The sequence below is a fragment of the Chinchilla lanigera genome, unplaced genomic scaffold (genome assembly GCF_000276665.1).
Source record: "Chinchilla lanigera isolate Chin_1 unplaced genomic scaffold, ChiLan1.0 scaffold00014, whole genome shotgun sequence".
Taxonomy (NCBI): Eukaryota; Metazoa; Chordata; class Mammalia; order Rodentia; family Chinchillidae; genus Chinchilla; species Chinchilla lanigera.
Window position 1 is genome coordinate 13,686,342 of NW_004955415.1, and position 12,927 is coordinate 13,699,268.

The 12,927-nt window shown below is 39.7% G+C and overlaps 1 protein-coding gene across 5 annotated transcripts in view; it reads left to right on the top strand.

Annotated features, from left to right (window-relative positions):
* The window catches only part of Ebf4 (early B-cell factor 4), a 60,645-nt gene that overhangs the window by 12,642 nt on the left and 35,076 nt on the right, over window positions 1-12,927 (top strand). For all 5 annotated transcript variants that reach the window (XR_001233261.1, XR_001233262.1, XM_013512386.1 and 2 more), the window contains exons 5-6: window positions 727-800; window positions 1,805-1,873. Coding sequence is in view for 3 of the 5 variants with exons in the window: in XM_013512386.1 (XP_013367840.1) it covers window positions 727-800; window positions 1,805-1,873 (143 nt within the window). In the remaining 2 variants the exon portion in view is untranslated. The remainder of the gene's footprint in view (window positions 1-726; window positions 801-1,804; window positions 1,874-12,927) is intronic.

Below are 12,927 nucleotides of genomic sequence, written 5' to 3' on the forward strand. Positions count from 1 at the left end.
TGATCACTGTGGTGGGGGAAGCAGGCCAGGCAGGGACAAAGGGGACTGTGTGAGGGATGCGAGAAGAAGGGGTTCAAAAAGGGACCCCACAAATGGAGGAAAGGTGGGAGGCCCAGAGTGTTATAGACTGACTGGGAAGCCAGATTTGCAATTTAGGGAGCTCCCTCCCTGCTCAGGGAGCAGAGGGGCTAGGAGGCTGGGGAGGTGCTAGGGATAAGCAAAGGGACCGCTGTGCTGCCCTTGGGCTTGCTCAGGTGGCAGGGATGGCTGAGAGGGCAGCGCTTAGGAGCGAGGGCAGAAGGCCACAGGGAGCATGGGAACACCTGCACAGAGAGGATGCCGGGGTGAGGGGAGGAGCACCCTCAGGGTAGGGATAGTGAATGTGCCCCCTGCCGCCTGACCTTGTTCTTAGTTGTCTGGGGACCCCGCCCCCGCAAGCAGAGCTAGTTTAAGAAAGCACTGTCTGCAGACAAAGAAAATCTACAGACCTTACCCCCCATGCCCTGTGGTGGTCCTGACTGGGGGGCCAGTGTTCTCCAAGGTCCTGCTTTACATCCCTGGGCTCCCCTAAAGCAGTGCAGAGGACATGATCTTCTCTGGGGGCAGGATCTCTCCTCCACATGGGCCAGGGAGATGCCAGTGTAGACCCACAGGCCCACCTCTGCACCCTCCTGAACTTGAGAGGAACTTCCTCCCTCTCCAGCCTGCGCACTTCCCCTCCCCCAGGCCATCATCTACGAAGGGCAGGACAAGAACCCAGAAATGTGCCGAGTGCTGCTCACCCACGAGATTATGTGCAGGTGAGATGGGCCGCGTCACCTGCACGTTGCCCCTTTGACAAGATGTTGCCAGGGCCTCCCATCAGGCCTTGCCTCCTTCCCCCGCCACTCCCCTTCACAGTACCCCTGATCCCAAGGGAAGCTCAGGGAGGGGAGGGTGAGGCTCCTGGGCGCAGTGCTGGCTGAGGAGAGGGTCCTTGAGGCCCCATTAGCCAGGCCTGTTTATGTGGTTTCGCTGCGTGTTTTTGTAAGAGAAGCCTCCTGCTGCTGGAAGCTTAGCTAATAAAGCTCGGGGGAAGGGCTCACTGGGGAAGTGGGGGCAAGGTCTGGCTGGGCAGCGTCAGGCCTCAGAGATTAGCTCTGAGGCAGGAAGGAGGAAACTGTTGCCTCCGCGGGAACCTCAGGGCAGGCACAGTCTCCTCTTCTCTGTTGCCCCTGCATTTGCATTTCTAGCAAGATGTCCCTAGAAGATGCCTGTCACACAGAGTTCTCCTGTAGGACAGCTCCTGTGTGTGGGAAAGAGAATAGTGTTCCAAACTGTGAGGTTGGGATGGTGGCCACTTTTGGGGAAAGGAGTGATGTGCAAAGGCTTTTAAGGTGCTGGTCCTGTAATATTTCTTGGTCTGAAAGCTAGTTCCAAGGGCAGGTTTATGCAGGATCATTTATGAGCTGCATGCTCCCAATTTGAGCTTTTTCTTTGTGTAGACAATGCTTCCACAGAGTGCACAGCAGGAGACCTTGTAGGTGGCCGACCACCTGCCCTATCAGGGGTCCTCCGGAAGCAATGTCCTTTGGGGACAAGGGTTTCCTGCCCAGCCTTACCCCTAGGACTGGGCTGCCAAGATCCCTGCTGAGGACTCTCACTGCCTGACCCTCCCTCTAGGCCCCTGGGAATGAGTCCCCGCACCCAGGGATCCCACACCGAGAGCCAGGACCTTGGTACCCCACCAGGGGCAGCCCACACACCCAGTAACCTCTCCTTCTCACTGCTTCTTCCCCCTCCTCCCTCCTCATCTTTCCTTCAGCCGGTGCTGTGACCGGAAGAGCTGTGGCAACCGGAATGAGACGCCCTCAGATCCGGTCATTATTGACAGGTACAGGCTTAGGGAGGGGCCTGGAGAGGCCAGGCCGGGAGGGGGACTGTGTTCACCCTTGGACCAAGGGGGCTTGAGGGAGGAGCACAGCAGCCCGGAGAGAAGCTGCCTGGGACCCGGGGGGGCACCAGCCAGGGCCCCTGAGCAAAGCCCCTGGTAGCAAGCTTGCTTGAGCTGCTACCCTGACTACCAGGCAAAGGAGCCCGGGAAGGCCAGGGGGCTGTAGGAGGTGAGGTCAAGCACAGGGACAGGAAGGGAGGAGGTGGACCAGCACCCAGGGAAGGCTGCAGAGAGTCCAGGAGCAGCGGCTGTCAGCAAGAACCTGGCCCTGGTACCTCTGTGCACTTTGACTTCTCTGGACATCTGTTGCCATCACTGGAGAAACAGGGGACACTTGTCAGGTTTCAGTCCTGGCAAGCTGACACATGTGGAAATGCACTAGCTCATCCTTTTCTTTTAAAAAGGATTTTTGTAGAAAGTGCATAAAGTATAAAACTCAAAAGGTAGAAAAGTGTAAAATGGAAAAGTCAGCCTGCCTTCCCCATGGCTAGCATACCCTACACACTCCTTTGCACCTTACTTTTTGGGCAACAATATATCTTAAATATCATTCCATATGGGAGCATAAGCCATACCTTATTCTCCTTTTAACAGATAGAGAAAACATTCACAAAATGTAAAATTGCAAGATGTTTGAAAGGGTTTATAGGAAATGTCTTCTACTCCGCTTCCTGCCCATCTTTTCCCCTCCAAATAAGAAACCATTGCTACAATTTTCTTGTGTATCCTCCCTGAAATAATCCTTGCATGTACAAGAAAATAAAGACCTACAGTGCATTCTTTTTGCACCTTTCCCCTTAGTTTTATAAAACTGATGACAAACCAAATACATTTTCAGCACCTTTTTCTCTGAAAAATATATCTGGGCTTATATCCCGACAGAAATCTCCTTGTTCTTTTTTGCTACTGCAAAAGATTCCATTGTATGGCTGCATCATAATTTCTTTAAATGCTCTGCTATTGCTGCACATTCAGGCTGTTTTCAGGGATAAAAAAGTGCTGCACTGAATTATTTGGTCCATATGTCATTTCACACATCTGTAAATTTATATGAAAGATATTATTAAAAGGAGAATTGCTGGTCAAAGGATATATGCACTTGTAATTTGGCAGTTATTGCTAGTTTGCCCTCTGTAGAGGTTATACCAATTGCATTCACACCAGCAGTTTTTAGAATGTGTGTTCCCCATACTCTGACCAATTAAGTATTTTGTTTCTTTGTTCAATAATTTTTTACCTTTTCTTCTGTGCTAGGCTCTCTCCTATATGCTACAGATTAAGCAGTGAGCAAAATAGATATAAGGACTTGTATTCCTGGGTTTACAGTCTGGTAAAGGGAGACAGACATATGCTAAGTGGACAAAACATATGGCGTGTTAGATAGTAGTGGCATGAAGGAGAAAATGAAGCTATCAGGAAGGTCAAGGAGTGCGTAGGAATAGGGTTTTGCAATGTTAGCGGGTTTAAGGCTTCAATGAAAAGACATTTGAGCCAAGATCTGAATGACGTAAAAGAGCAAGTCATCTGTGTATCTATTGGAAGAATGTTCTCTGCATGAGTGTGTCTGGTGTGACTGGAGTCCCAGGGACAGATGAGATGCCATCAGAAGTGAGGGTGGGGCAGGAGGAAGGCTGGGCCATGCAGGGCCTTGTAGGCTGCATGTGAGCTGTGTGTGGGGAAACTACAGGAACTTTCACTTTTATGTTGAAGAACATGGAAGTCATGGAGGATTTTGAGAATGATAATATCTGACACATTTTAGCAGGACCACTCTAGCTCCTGTATTGCTGATGACCTTGTTTGAAGCAGGGAGGTGAGTTAGGAAGGCTAGGAAGCCACTGCAGTAACCCAAGCGAGAGACCGTGGAGGCTGAGACGAGGGGTGTTATGGGTAGGGCTGGATTTTGGAGTAAGGAGAGTGCTCCCAGTCAAAGACATCACCCAGAGTTTCAGATCTGATCCACTGAGAAACTTGAAGTTTTCCGAGATTTGGGGCAGAGCAAGTTTGCAGGGAGAAAGATTGAGAGTTTGGTTTGGATTGTGTTATATTTAAGATGCTTACTAAGCATGCAGGTAGATAAGAAAGAAGCTAAAGACATAGGTGTGGTTCCCAACAGAAAGGTCCACCCCAGTGTAAGTTTGACTAAATGAAATCACTAAGGGAATGAGTATTGATAGAAATCCCGTAGGGATCTAAATGCTGACTCATGGGGTATCCAGAGGTCATGGAGATGTGAAATAGGCAATGGAGAATGAGAAGAAGCTGTGGTGCACTTAAGAGGGAAACCAGGGCAGTGAGTGGTATATGTTTTCTACTTGGTTGTTACCTTTGAGCTTTGTCTCTGATGAACTTTGCCCAGTCCCTCAATCTTTTAAGTACTCGGGTTTTCATTATGTTTAGAAAGGATTTTACCGCTCCAAGATTATATTATCTTATTCTTTAGATTCTGCAGATCAGTGAATCCATTTTTACATGCTAGACAAGCATTCTACCACTGAGCTACAACCTAACCCCAAGATTATTTCATTGCTATTGTATCTCATGGTTTCTTCTAATACTTTTATGGGGTTTTTTTGTTTTGTTTTGTTTTGTTTTGTTTGTCTTTCTGAGACAGGGTCTCATTATGCAGTTCAGGCTGGCCTTGAGCTCACTTTGTAGCCCAGTCTGGTCTTGAGCTTGTAGCAGTCCTCCTGCCTCAGTCTCCTGAGTGCTAGGATTACAGGTGTGTGCTACCACACCCAGCTTTAGCATGACTTTGTCTTTTAAAAAATAAATTATCACAGGTTGTATAGTTCCTAAATAATGTGTTGTGTGGTTGTGGTTGTGTTTAACTTTCTAAAAATAAATATCATGTTATAGGAGTTTCCTGCAGTACTTTTTTTTTTTTTTCCTGGTATCGGGAATCGAACTCACGACCTCACGCTTGCCAGGCAGGTGCTGTGCTGCTGAGTTAAATCCCCAGCCCCAATACTCTTTTTAAATTCAGCATTATATTTCTAAAACCTAACCTATGTTGCTGTATTTAGCTGCAGGTTATTACAGTTTTGTTACTGTAAGCAAAGCTGCTGTGAACATTTTTGTTTTATGTTCTAATTTGAAAAGGTTTGTTTAGAATATAAAATAGGAGAAACTTGCCAGATCATGGAGTATGCATATGATCAACTTTACAAGTTAATGTCAAACTGTTTTCCAAGATGGCCGTGCTGAGCCACACTCCCACCCACAGCATTGCACTCCTATTGCTCCACATTCTCACTAACACCTGATAGTGTCAAACTTATGGTTACCAATCTGATGAGTTTTTTCATCAGTTTAGTTTCCTTTTTCCTAATTACTAATGACATTGAAGATCTTTTTATTTATTTAGTGGCATTTGTATTACTTTTGTTTAGTGTGTGCTAAAGTCAACTCTTCTGCCCACTTTTTTTGTTTTTGTTTTTGTTTTTCTGGTACTGAGGATTGAAGCCAAGGCCTTCACACTGGACAACATCCCCACTCCCAATTCCTTGTTATTTTTGAAACAGAATGTCACAAATTTGCACAGACTGGGCTCAAACTCAGTTCTCCTGCCTCACTTCTCAGAGTGCTAAGATTATAGGCATACGTCACCATTCCCAACTTCACTTTTTTTTTTTAATAGTCTGAGTTTCCATATTGATTTTACTGATCCTTCAAAGATTCTAGACATTGATCCTTTTCAGGATAGCACATTGCACATATCATAATGCCATTGACTTTATCACTGTTTTCCTTATCGTTTTTACTCTGTTTTATTTAACCAATCTTTTCTTCCACTGGGGTCATGAAGATATTATTTTACATTTTCTTGCAAAGGTTTTCCATTTCATATCTAAGTTTGTTGTCTATGTGGAACTAATTTGAAGGTATGCTGTGTATTATAGAATCAATGGGACTGGGGATATAGCTCAGTGACATAAGCGCCTGCCTGGCAAGTGCAAGGTCCTGAGTTCGATTCCCAGTACCAAAAAAAAAAAAGAATCAATGTAATTGTTTTCTACATATGAATCTCTAATTATTCCAGTACTGTTTATGAAATAGTTCAATCTTTTCCACTGAGTTGTAGTATGAGCAAAGTTCTAAATCAGTTTTCCTTTTATTTGTTGGTCTGTTTCTAGGCTCTCTTTTTTATTCCTTTGATCAATTTGATAATCCCTGTGCTAGCGTCGTATTGTTTTAATCACCAAAACGATAGAATACTAATGTAGGAAAATTACATAGGGCAAATTCCTCACTTTATCTGAACACCCTTCAGGAACATCTGGATATTTTGACCATTTGTATTTCCATATAAATTTTAGAATTCACTTATAAAGTTTCACACCAATATACACGCACCCCTCTTAGAGTTTTGAATAATTTTACAGTAAACTTTACATCAATTTGAAAGAAAATTTCATTTTCATGATACTGAGTCTTTTTAAATGCCTTTCAATAGGGTTGTATAATTTTTTCAATTATTGTCACATAAACTATTATTTTCACTCAAATATTTATTGAACAAGTGAATGAGTGAAAACAATAATTGTATGTGACCTTCATTGAAAAATTATACACCTTTGCTGAAAGGCATTAAAAAGAGTTATCATTCATTGCAAAGCTACTCTGTACCAGGCACTAGGTATACAGTGTATGTACCAGGTTCTAGGCTTAGGCATAAAAGACTAAGCGAAGCAGATCAAGGTAGTTACCCTTATGGAGGGAGAAGGCAGAGAGGAGTCAGACAATAATAGTTAGAAGTCTGTGGGACTGGGGATTTAGCTCAGCGGCACAGCGCCTGCCCAGCAAGCGCAAGGTCGTGAGTTGGATCCCCAGTACTGGAAAAAAAAAAACAAAACAAAAAGAAGTCTATTAAAAAGCAGTAAGTGGAAAAATAGAGAAAAATAAAAGTAATCAGGCTTTGGGGAAGTGCTGCCATTTTATTTATTTTTATTTATTTGTTTGAGACAGCATGCTACTATGTAGCCCAGGTTGGCCTCAAATTTGAAGTCATGCTCCTGCCTCAGCCTCCTGAGTGCTGGGATTATAGGCCTGCACTACCATGCTCAGCTAACTGGTGCAATTTTAGGGGCTGGGGATTTAGCTCAGCGGCAAAGCGCCTGCCTGGCAAGCACAACGTCATGAGTTCGGTTCCCAGTACCGGAGAAAAACCAAAAAAAAAAAATAATAATAATAACTGGTGCAATTTTAAGTGAAATGACTGTAGTAGACAAAATTGGGAAGGTGGAGTTTAAGGAAAGACTTGAAAAGATGAAGGAATGAACCATGTAATTTATATCTCATTGCTATTGTAAATTATATTTTTTGTTATGTTTTCTAACTTTGTTGATAATATAGAGAAATCTAACTGATTTTTGCCTGTGAATTTGTGTTTATATTTGCTTTGTTTTGATTTTTCTGTGTAGACAGCTATATTATGCAAACTACTGTTTTATCTCTCCAGCCCTTTTATATTTTATTTCCTTTCCTTGCTTTGTTGTTCTGATTAGGACCTCAAGTATAGCTTAAAATACAAGCAATAGCATTAGGCATTTTTGCCTTGTTCTTTTTTTTTTTTTTTTTTTTTTTTTTTTTTGAGATAGGGTCTTGCTATGCAGTTCAGGCTGGCCTTGAACTCACTTTGTAGCTCAGGCTGGTCTCGAACTTTCGATGATCCTCCTGCCTCAGTCTCCCAAGTGCTGGAATTACGGGCATGTGCCATCATGCCCAGCTGCTTTGTTCTTAATTTTGAAGACAGTTTTTCCAATGTTTCACCACTGAAAAGGTGTTTAACTGGAGGTATTTAGTGGGTATGATTCACAAGATTAAGAAAGATTATTTTTCTTTTTAATCCTGAGTATATATTGAGTTTCATATGTTGCTTTTCTCTACATGTATTGAGTTGATCAGTTCATCTATTAATATACTGAATTACATCAATGGATTGTCTTCTACTAATTACTCATGGTATCAAAATAATAATGATTTACTATCTTTATATGCTCCAATATTTGCTTTGCCAGTAATGTATTTAAGGTTTTTGTTTTTATGTTCTTCCGTGATTTATTGGTAATTTTCTTTTCTTATAATGTCCTTGTATGTTTCTGACAATCGATGTTTTGCCAGCCTCAAATAACTAAATGTGGTATGTTCTCTTCATATTTGCTGAATGAGTTTGTGTGAATTTGAATTGATTTATTCCTAGACAATTTGTTAAAAGTTGCTTCAAGTTTGTAGGGATAAAGGGAGAGAATTTTTCAACCATTGATTCTATTTTTTAAATCCATTTAAAAGTCATGAGACTACTTAGGCCTTTATTTCTTTTTACTCTGTTTCAATGGGTATTATTTTTAAAGAAATTTGCACATTGTACTTAAGTTTTCACATCTATTTTCATAAAGTTGATCATAGTATTCTCTTTATCTCTGTTGTGCTTGTGACATTTTCCATTGCTGATACCTTTGTATCATCCCTTTGTCCTTGCTAAGTTTTGCTAGCAACTTGTCATCTTATCAGTTATTTCTGTAACTTTTAGCTTTGCCAGTTGTGTGTGTGTGTGTGTGTGTGTGTGTGTGTGTGTGTGTAACAGTGGGGATTAAATCCAGGGTGTCATGTGTGCTAGGCAAGTGCTCTACCACTTAATTACATCGCTAGTCCTTTTTAATTTTTTTTATATTTTTTATTTTATTTTATTTTGAGACAGGATTTTGCTAAATTGCCCAGGCTGGTCTTGAATTTGCAATCCAGCTGCAAGTCTTTGTATAGATGAATTTTATTTCTTCTAGGAGTGGAGTGGTTGGGTCATATGCTAGGGGCATGTTTAATTTTATAAGAAACACCTTGTTTCCCAAAGCAGTTATACATTTTACATTCCTTTTATCAATATACGAGCAGTGTAGCTTCTGTGCATCTCTATCAAAATTTGGAATGATCTCTGTAGTTTTAGCCATTCCACTACTGGTAGGTGCATAGTAGTATCTCATGTTTCTTTTAACTTGTATATCCCTAAAGACTAATGATATTGACACTGAACATCTTTACATGTGCTTGTTTCTTATCCATATTTCTTCCATAAAGCAACAGTTCAACTCTTTACCACCACCCCTTTTTATAAATTGGGATTTTTCTTAGTACTAAGTTGTAGAAGTCTTTTCTATATACTGTAGACACAAGTGCTTTGTTAGATATATCCTTTGTAAGTTTTCTCCCAGTAAGATTTTTTCTTTTGTAGATGGTATATTTGGTGTTATATGTAAGGTATCTTTGCATAATCCAAAGTTATTGAAATTTTTCCCTTCTATATTTTGTATTCTTAGGCTTTGCATTTTAAGTTCGTGATCCATTTTAAGTTAATTTTTATGGATGATCAGAGCTATGGATTCAAGGCATTTTTTTCTTTGTTGATTAATTGGGCTTTTTTTTCAATAGTCAGTTCATAAGCTATCATTTGTCCATTACATTGCTTTTGGCCTATGTGGAAAATGTGTTGTTTATATATGTATAGGATTCCTGGGTTCGATCCCCAGCACAAAGAAATGTATATGTATAGGCTTATTTCTGGACTCTTTCTTCTGTCCCATTGATCCAATAGTCTGGCTTTTTTTTGCCATGCCAATACCACACGAGTTTGTTTTGTCTTGATTTGTCTGGGTTTGGTTTTGGTTTTGGTTTTTTGAGACAGGGTCTCTATACAGTTCAGGCTTGTTTTGAACTCATTATGTAGCCCAGACTGATGCACAACTCATGGTGATCATCCTGCCTCAGCCTCCCAAGTGCTGGGATTACAGGAGTGTACCGCGATGCTCAGCTCTACGGTTTTGGTTAATGTTACTTTACAGTAATTATTTAAATCAGATAATGTAAGTCCTTGAGTTTTGTTCTTCATTTTCAGAATTATTTGGTTATCCTAGATTCTTTGCATTTCCATATGAATATGGGGATTAGCTTGTCAATTTTTACAAAAAGAATGGAAAAAGGAAGAAAGGAAGGAAAGAAGAGAAGAAGGGACGAAGGAAAGCGGGGAGAGAGGGAGGAAAGAAGGACAGGGCCAGTGGGATTTTTAGTTAGAATTATATTAAATTTTTATATAAATTTTGGAAAACTAATATCTTGACAATTTCAGCGGGGCCGGGGATATAGCTCAGCGGCACAAGTACCTGCCTGGCAAGTGCTAGGTCCTGAGTTTGATTACCAGCACCAAAAAAAAAAAAAAAATTTCAAGTCTTCTGACCTGGGTACAAAGCCCAACTCTCCATTTATTTAGCTCTTCCTGCATCTCTCTCAATAATAATTTGCAGTTTTCAGTGTACAGATATTTCACAGATCCTTTGTTTAGATTTATCCCTATTTCATTATCTTCATGTTATTGTTAATGTTATTTTAAATTTCAATTTCCAATAGTTTCTAAATCTAAATGATTTTTTAATTGATTGCAGCCTGTTGCCATGCCAAACTCACTTACTGGTTCTAGTAGCCTTTTAAAAATTTCATGAGATTTTCTTCATTGACAATCATGTCATCTGCACATAAAGAGACTTTATTTGTTCCTTTCTATTCTAGATGGTTTTTATTTAGTTTTCTTTTTCCTTTGCTTTTTTTTTTTTTTTTTTTTAACCAGGTATTGAACTCAGGACCTTGTGTTTTCCAGGCAGGTATTTGTGCCACTGAGCTACATCCCCAGCCCCCATTTATTTTTCTTGCCTGATCGTAGTGGACTCCCTTCTTTATGCTAGATTTTCCAGGGTAATATCCAGTAGTAATGGTGTGAATGGTTATCTGTCTTCTTCCTGATCTTGGGTGGAAAGCATTCATTCTTCCACCATTATATATGATGTTAGTGATAGTTTTTTTTCATAAATGCCCTTAATCAGGTTAAAGAAGTACCTTACTATTTTAATTACTGATAATTTTTTAATCCAGGAATGGGTGTTATATTTTGTCAAATGAATTTTCTGCATCTATTGAGTTGATCATACATTTTTATTCTTTTTAAATTAAATATGGTGAAGTTTTGGGGTACAATGCTAATCCAAGCCTACATTTCCCAGATAAAATTTGATAATGATGTACTACCTTTTTTATGTACTATTGGATTCAATTTAATAAACATTTGTTTAGAAATTTTGCATCTGTGTTCATGATGGGTATTTACAGTTTTCTTATAATTTCTCTGTCTAATTTTGATGTCAGGTTAATGCTGGCATCATTTGAATTAGCTGGGAAATATTTCCTCCTCTTCAATTTTTTGGAAGAGTTTGTGTAGAATTGTTATTACATCTTCCTTAAGAGTTTGATGGAATTCACCAGCGAAGGCATCTGAACCTGAAGTTTCCTTTGTGGGAAGGATTTTAACTGAAGTCTTAATGTTTCTAATAGATATAAGAAGTTATCTATTTCTTCATGAATGAGCCTTGATTTATGTCTTTTGAAGAATTTATCCATTTCTTGTAAATTATTGAATCTCTTTGTGTAAAACTGTTCCTAATATTCTCTTCTCTTTTATTTACTATATCTAGATCCTGTAATAATACTGGGAAACTGTGTCTTCTCTCTTTTATTCCTTGTCAGTCTTGCTACCGATTTCTTCACTGCATTCATCTTAAAGAACCAGCTTTAAGTTTCACTGATTTTCTTCATTGTTTTTCTGTTTTCTATTTCACTGATTTCTACATTGATATGTATGTCCTTTATCTATTTATTTGTGTTAATTTCCTCTCCCTTTCCTGGTTTCTTAAGGTAGAAATTAAGACATTGATTTAAAACCTTTCATGTTGTCTAAATAATACTTTTAGGGGTATACATTTCTCTGTTAAGAATTGCTTTAGTGACACATCACAAATTCTGATATACCATTTTCATTCAGTTTTAAATACTTTCTGATTTCTCTTTTGAGATCTTTTTTTGTTTGTTTGTTTGTTTTCCGGTACCAGGAATTGAACTCACGACCTTGCGCTTGCCAGGCAGGCACTGTGCTGCTGAGCTAAATCCCCAGCCCCCTTGAGATCTTTTTGACCCATGTGTAACCTAGTTTCCAAAAATAAGATCTCTCCATTATTAATTTCTAATTTAACTCTGTTATCAGAGAATGTATGCTTTGTATGACTTGAACCCTTCTGAATTTATTGGGATTTACTTTATGGCCTAGAGTAAAGCATTCCTTGAAAATGTTTTGTGTGTACTTGAGGAGAATTTTTTGTATTTTTGTATATTTTGGTCAAGTGTCTTATATAGTCAAGATAGTTGATAGAGTTAGCCAAGTCTAGTGTATTCTGGCTGATTTTCTGCCTATTTATTGTATAGTGGGAGAAAAATTATGTGTTTTTGTCTGTTTCTCCTTGAGTTTCTATCAGTTTTGATTCATATAATTTGAAAATTTGTTATTATAGGTACATAGATATTTCAGATTATCCTGTCATTTTGTTTGACTCTTTCATTGTAAATCAACGCACTCAGCTGGGCATGGTGACGTACGCCTGTAATCCCTGCACTTGAGAGGCTGAGGCAATAGGATACCTGGAAATTCGAGGCCAGCCTGGGGAGTCCAAGGCTGGCCTGAACTACATAGCAAGACTTGTCTCAAAAAGTAAAAAACAAACAGCAAAAGAATCCCTCAACTCTCCTTTAATACTATATACAATATCTGTTCTCCTACTTTTAACCTATTTATGCCTTTATATTTAAACTACATTTTGGTTTTTCTTTTTATCTTTTTTCTTTCTCATTTATTTATCTTAGTATTGAATATGAACTCAGAGCCTCATTCTCAACTACATCTCCAGTCCTTTTTATTCTTTTTTTTTTTTTATTTTGAGACAGGGTCTCACCGAGTTGCCCAGGCTGGCCTCAAACTCACTGTACTCCTACCTCAGCTTTCTAAGTAGCTGAGGTTATAAGCATGTACCATCATATTCAGCTAAAGTGCATTTCTTGGAAAATTGTCATATTTTTTTCTGTCTTTATTTCTTTCTTTGGAGACTCCAGTTATTCATATATTAGAC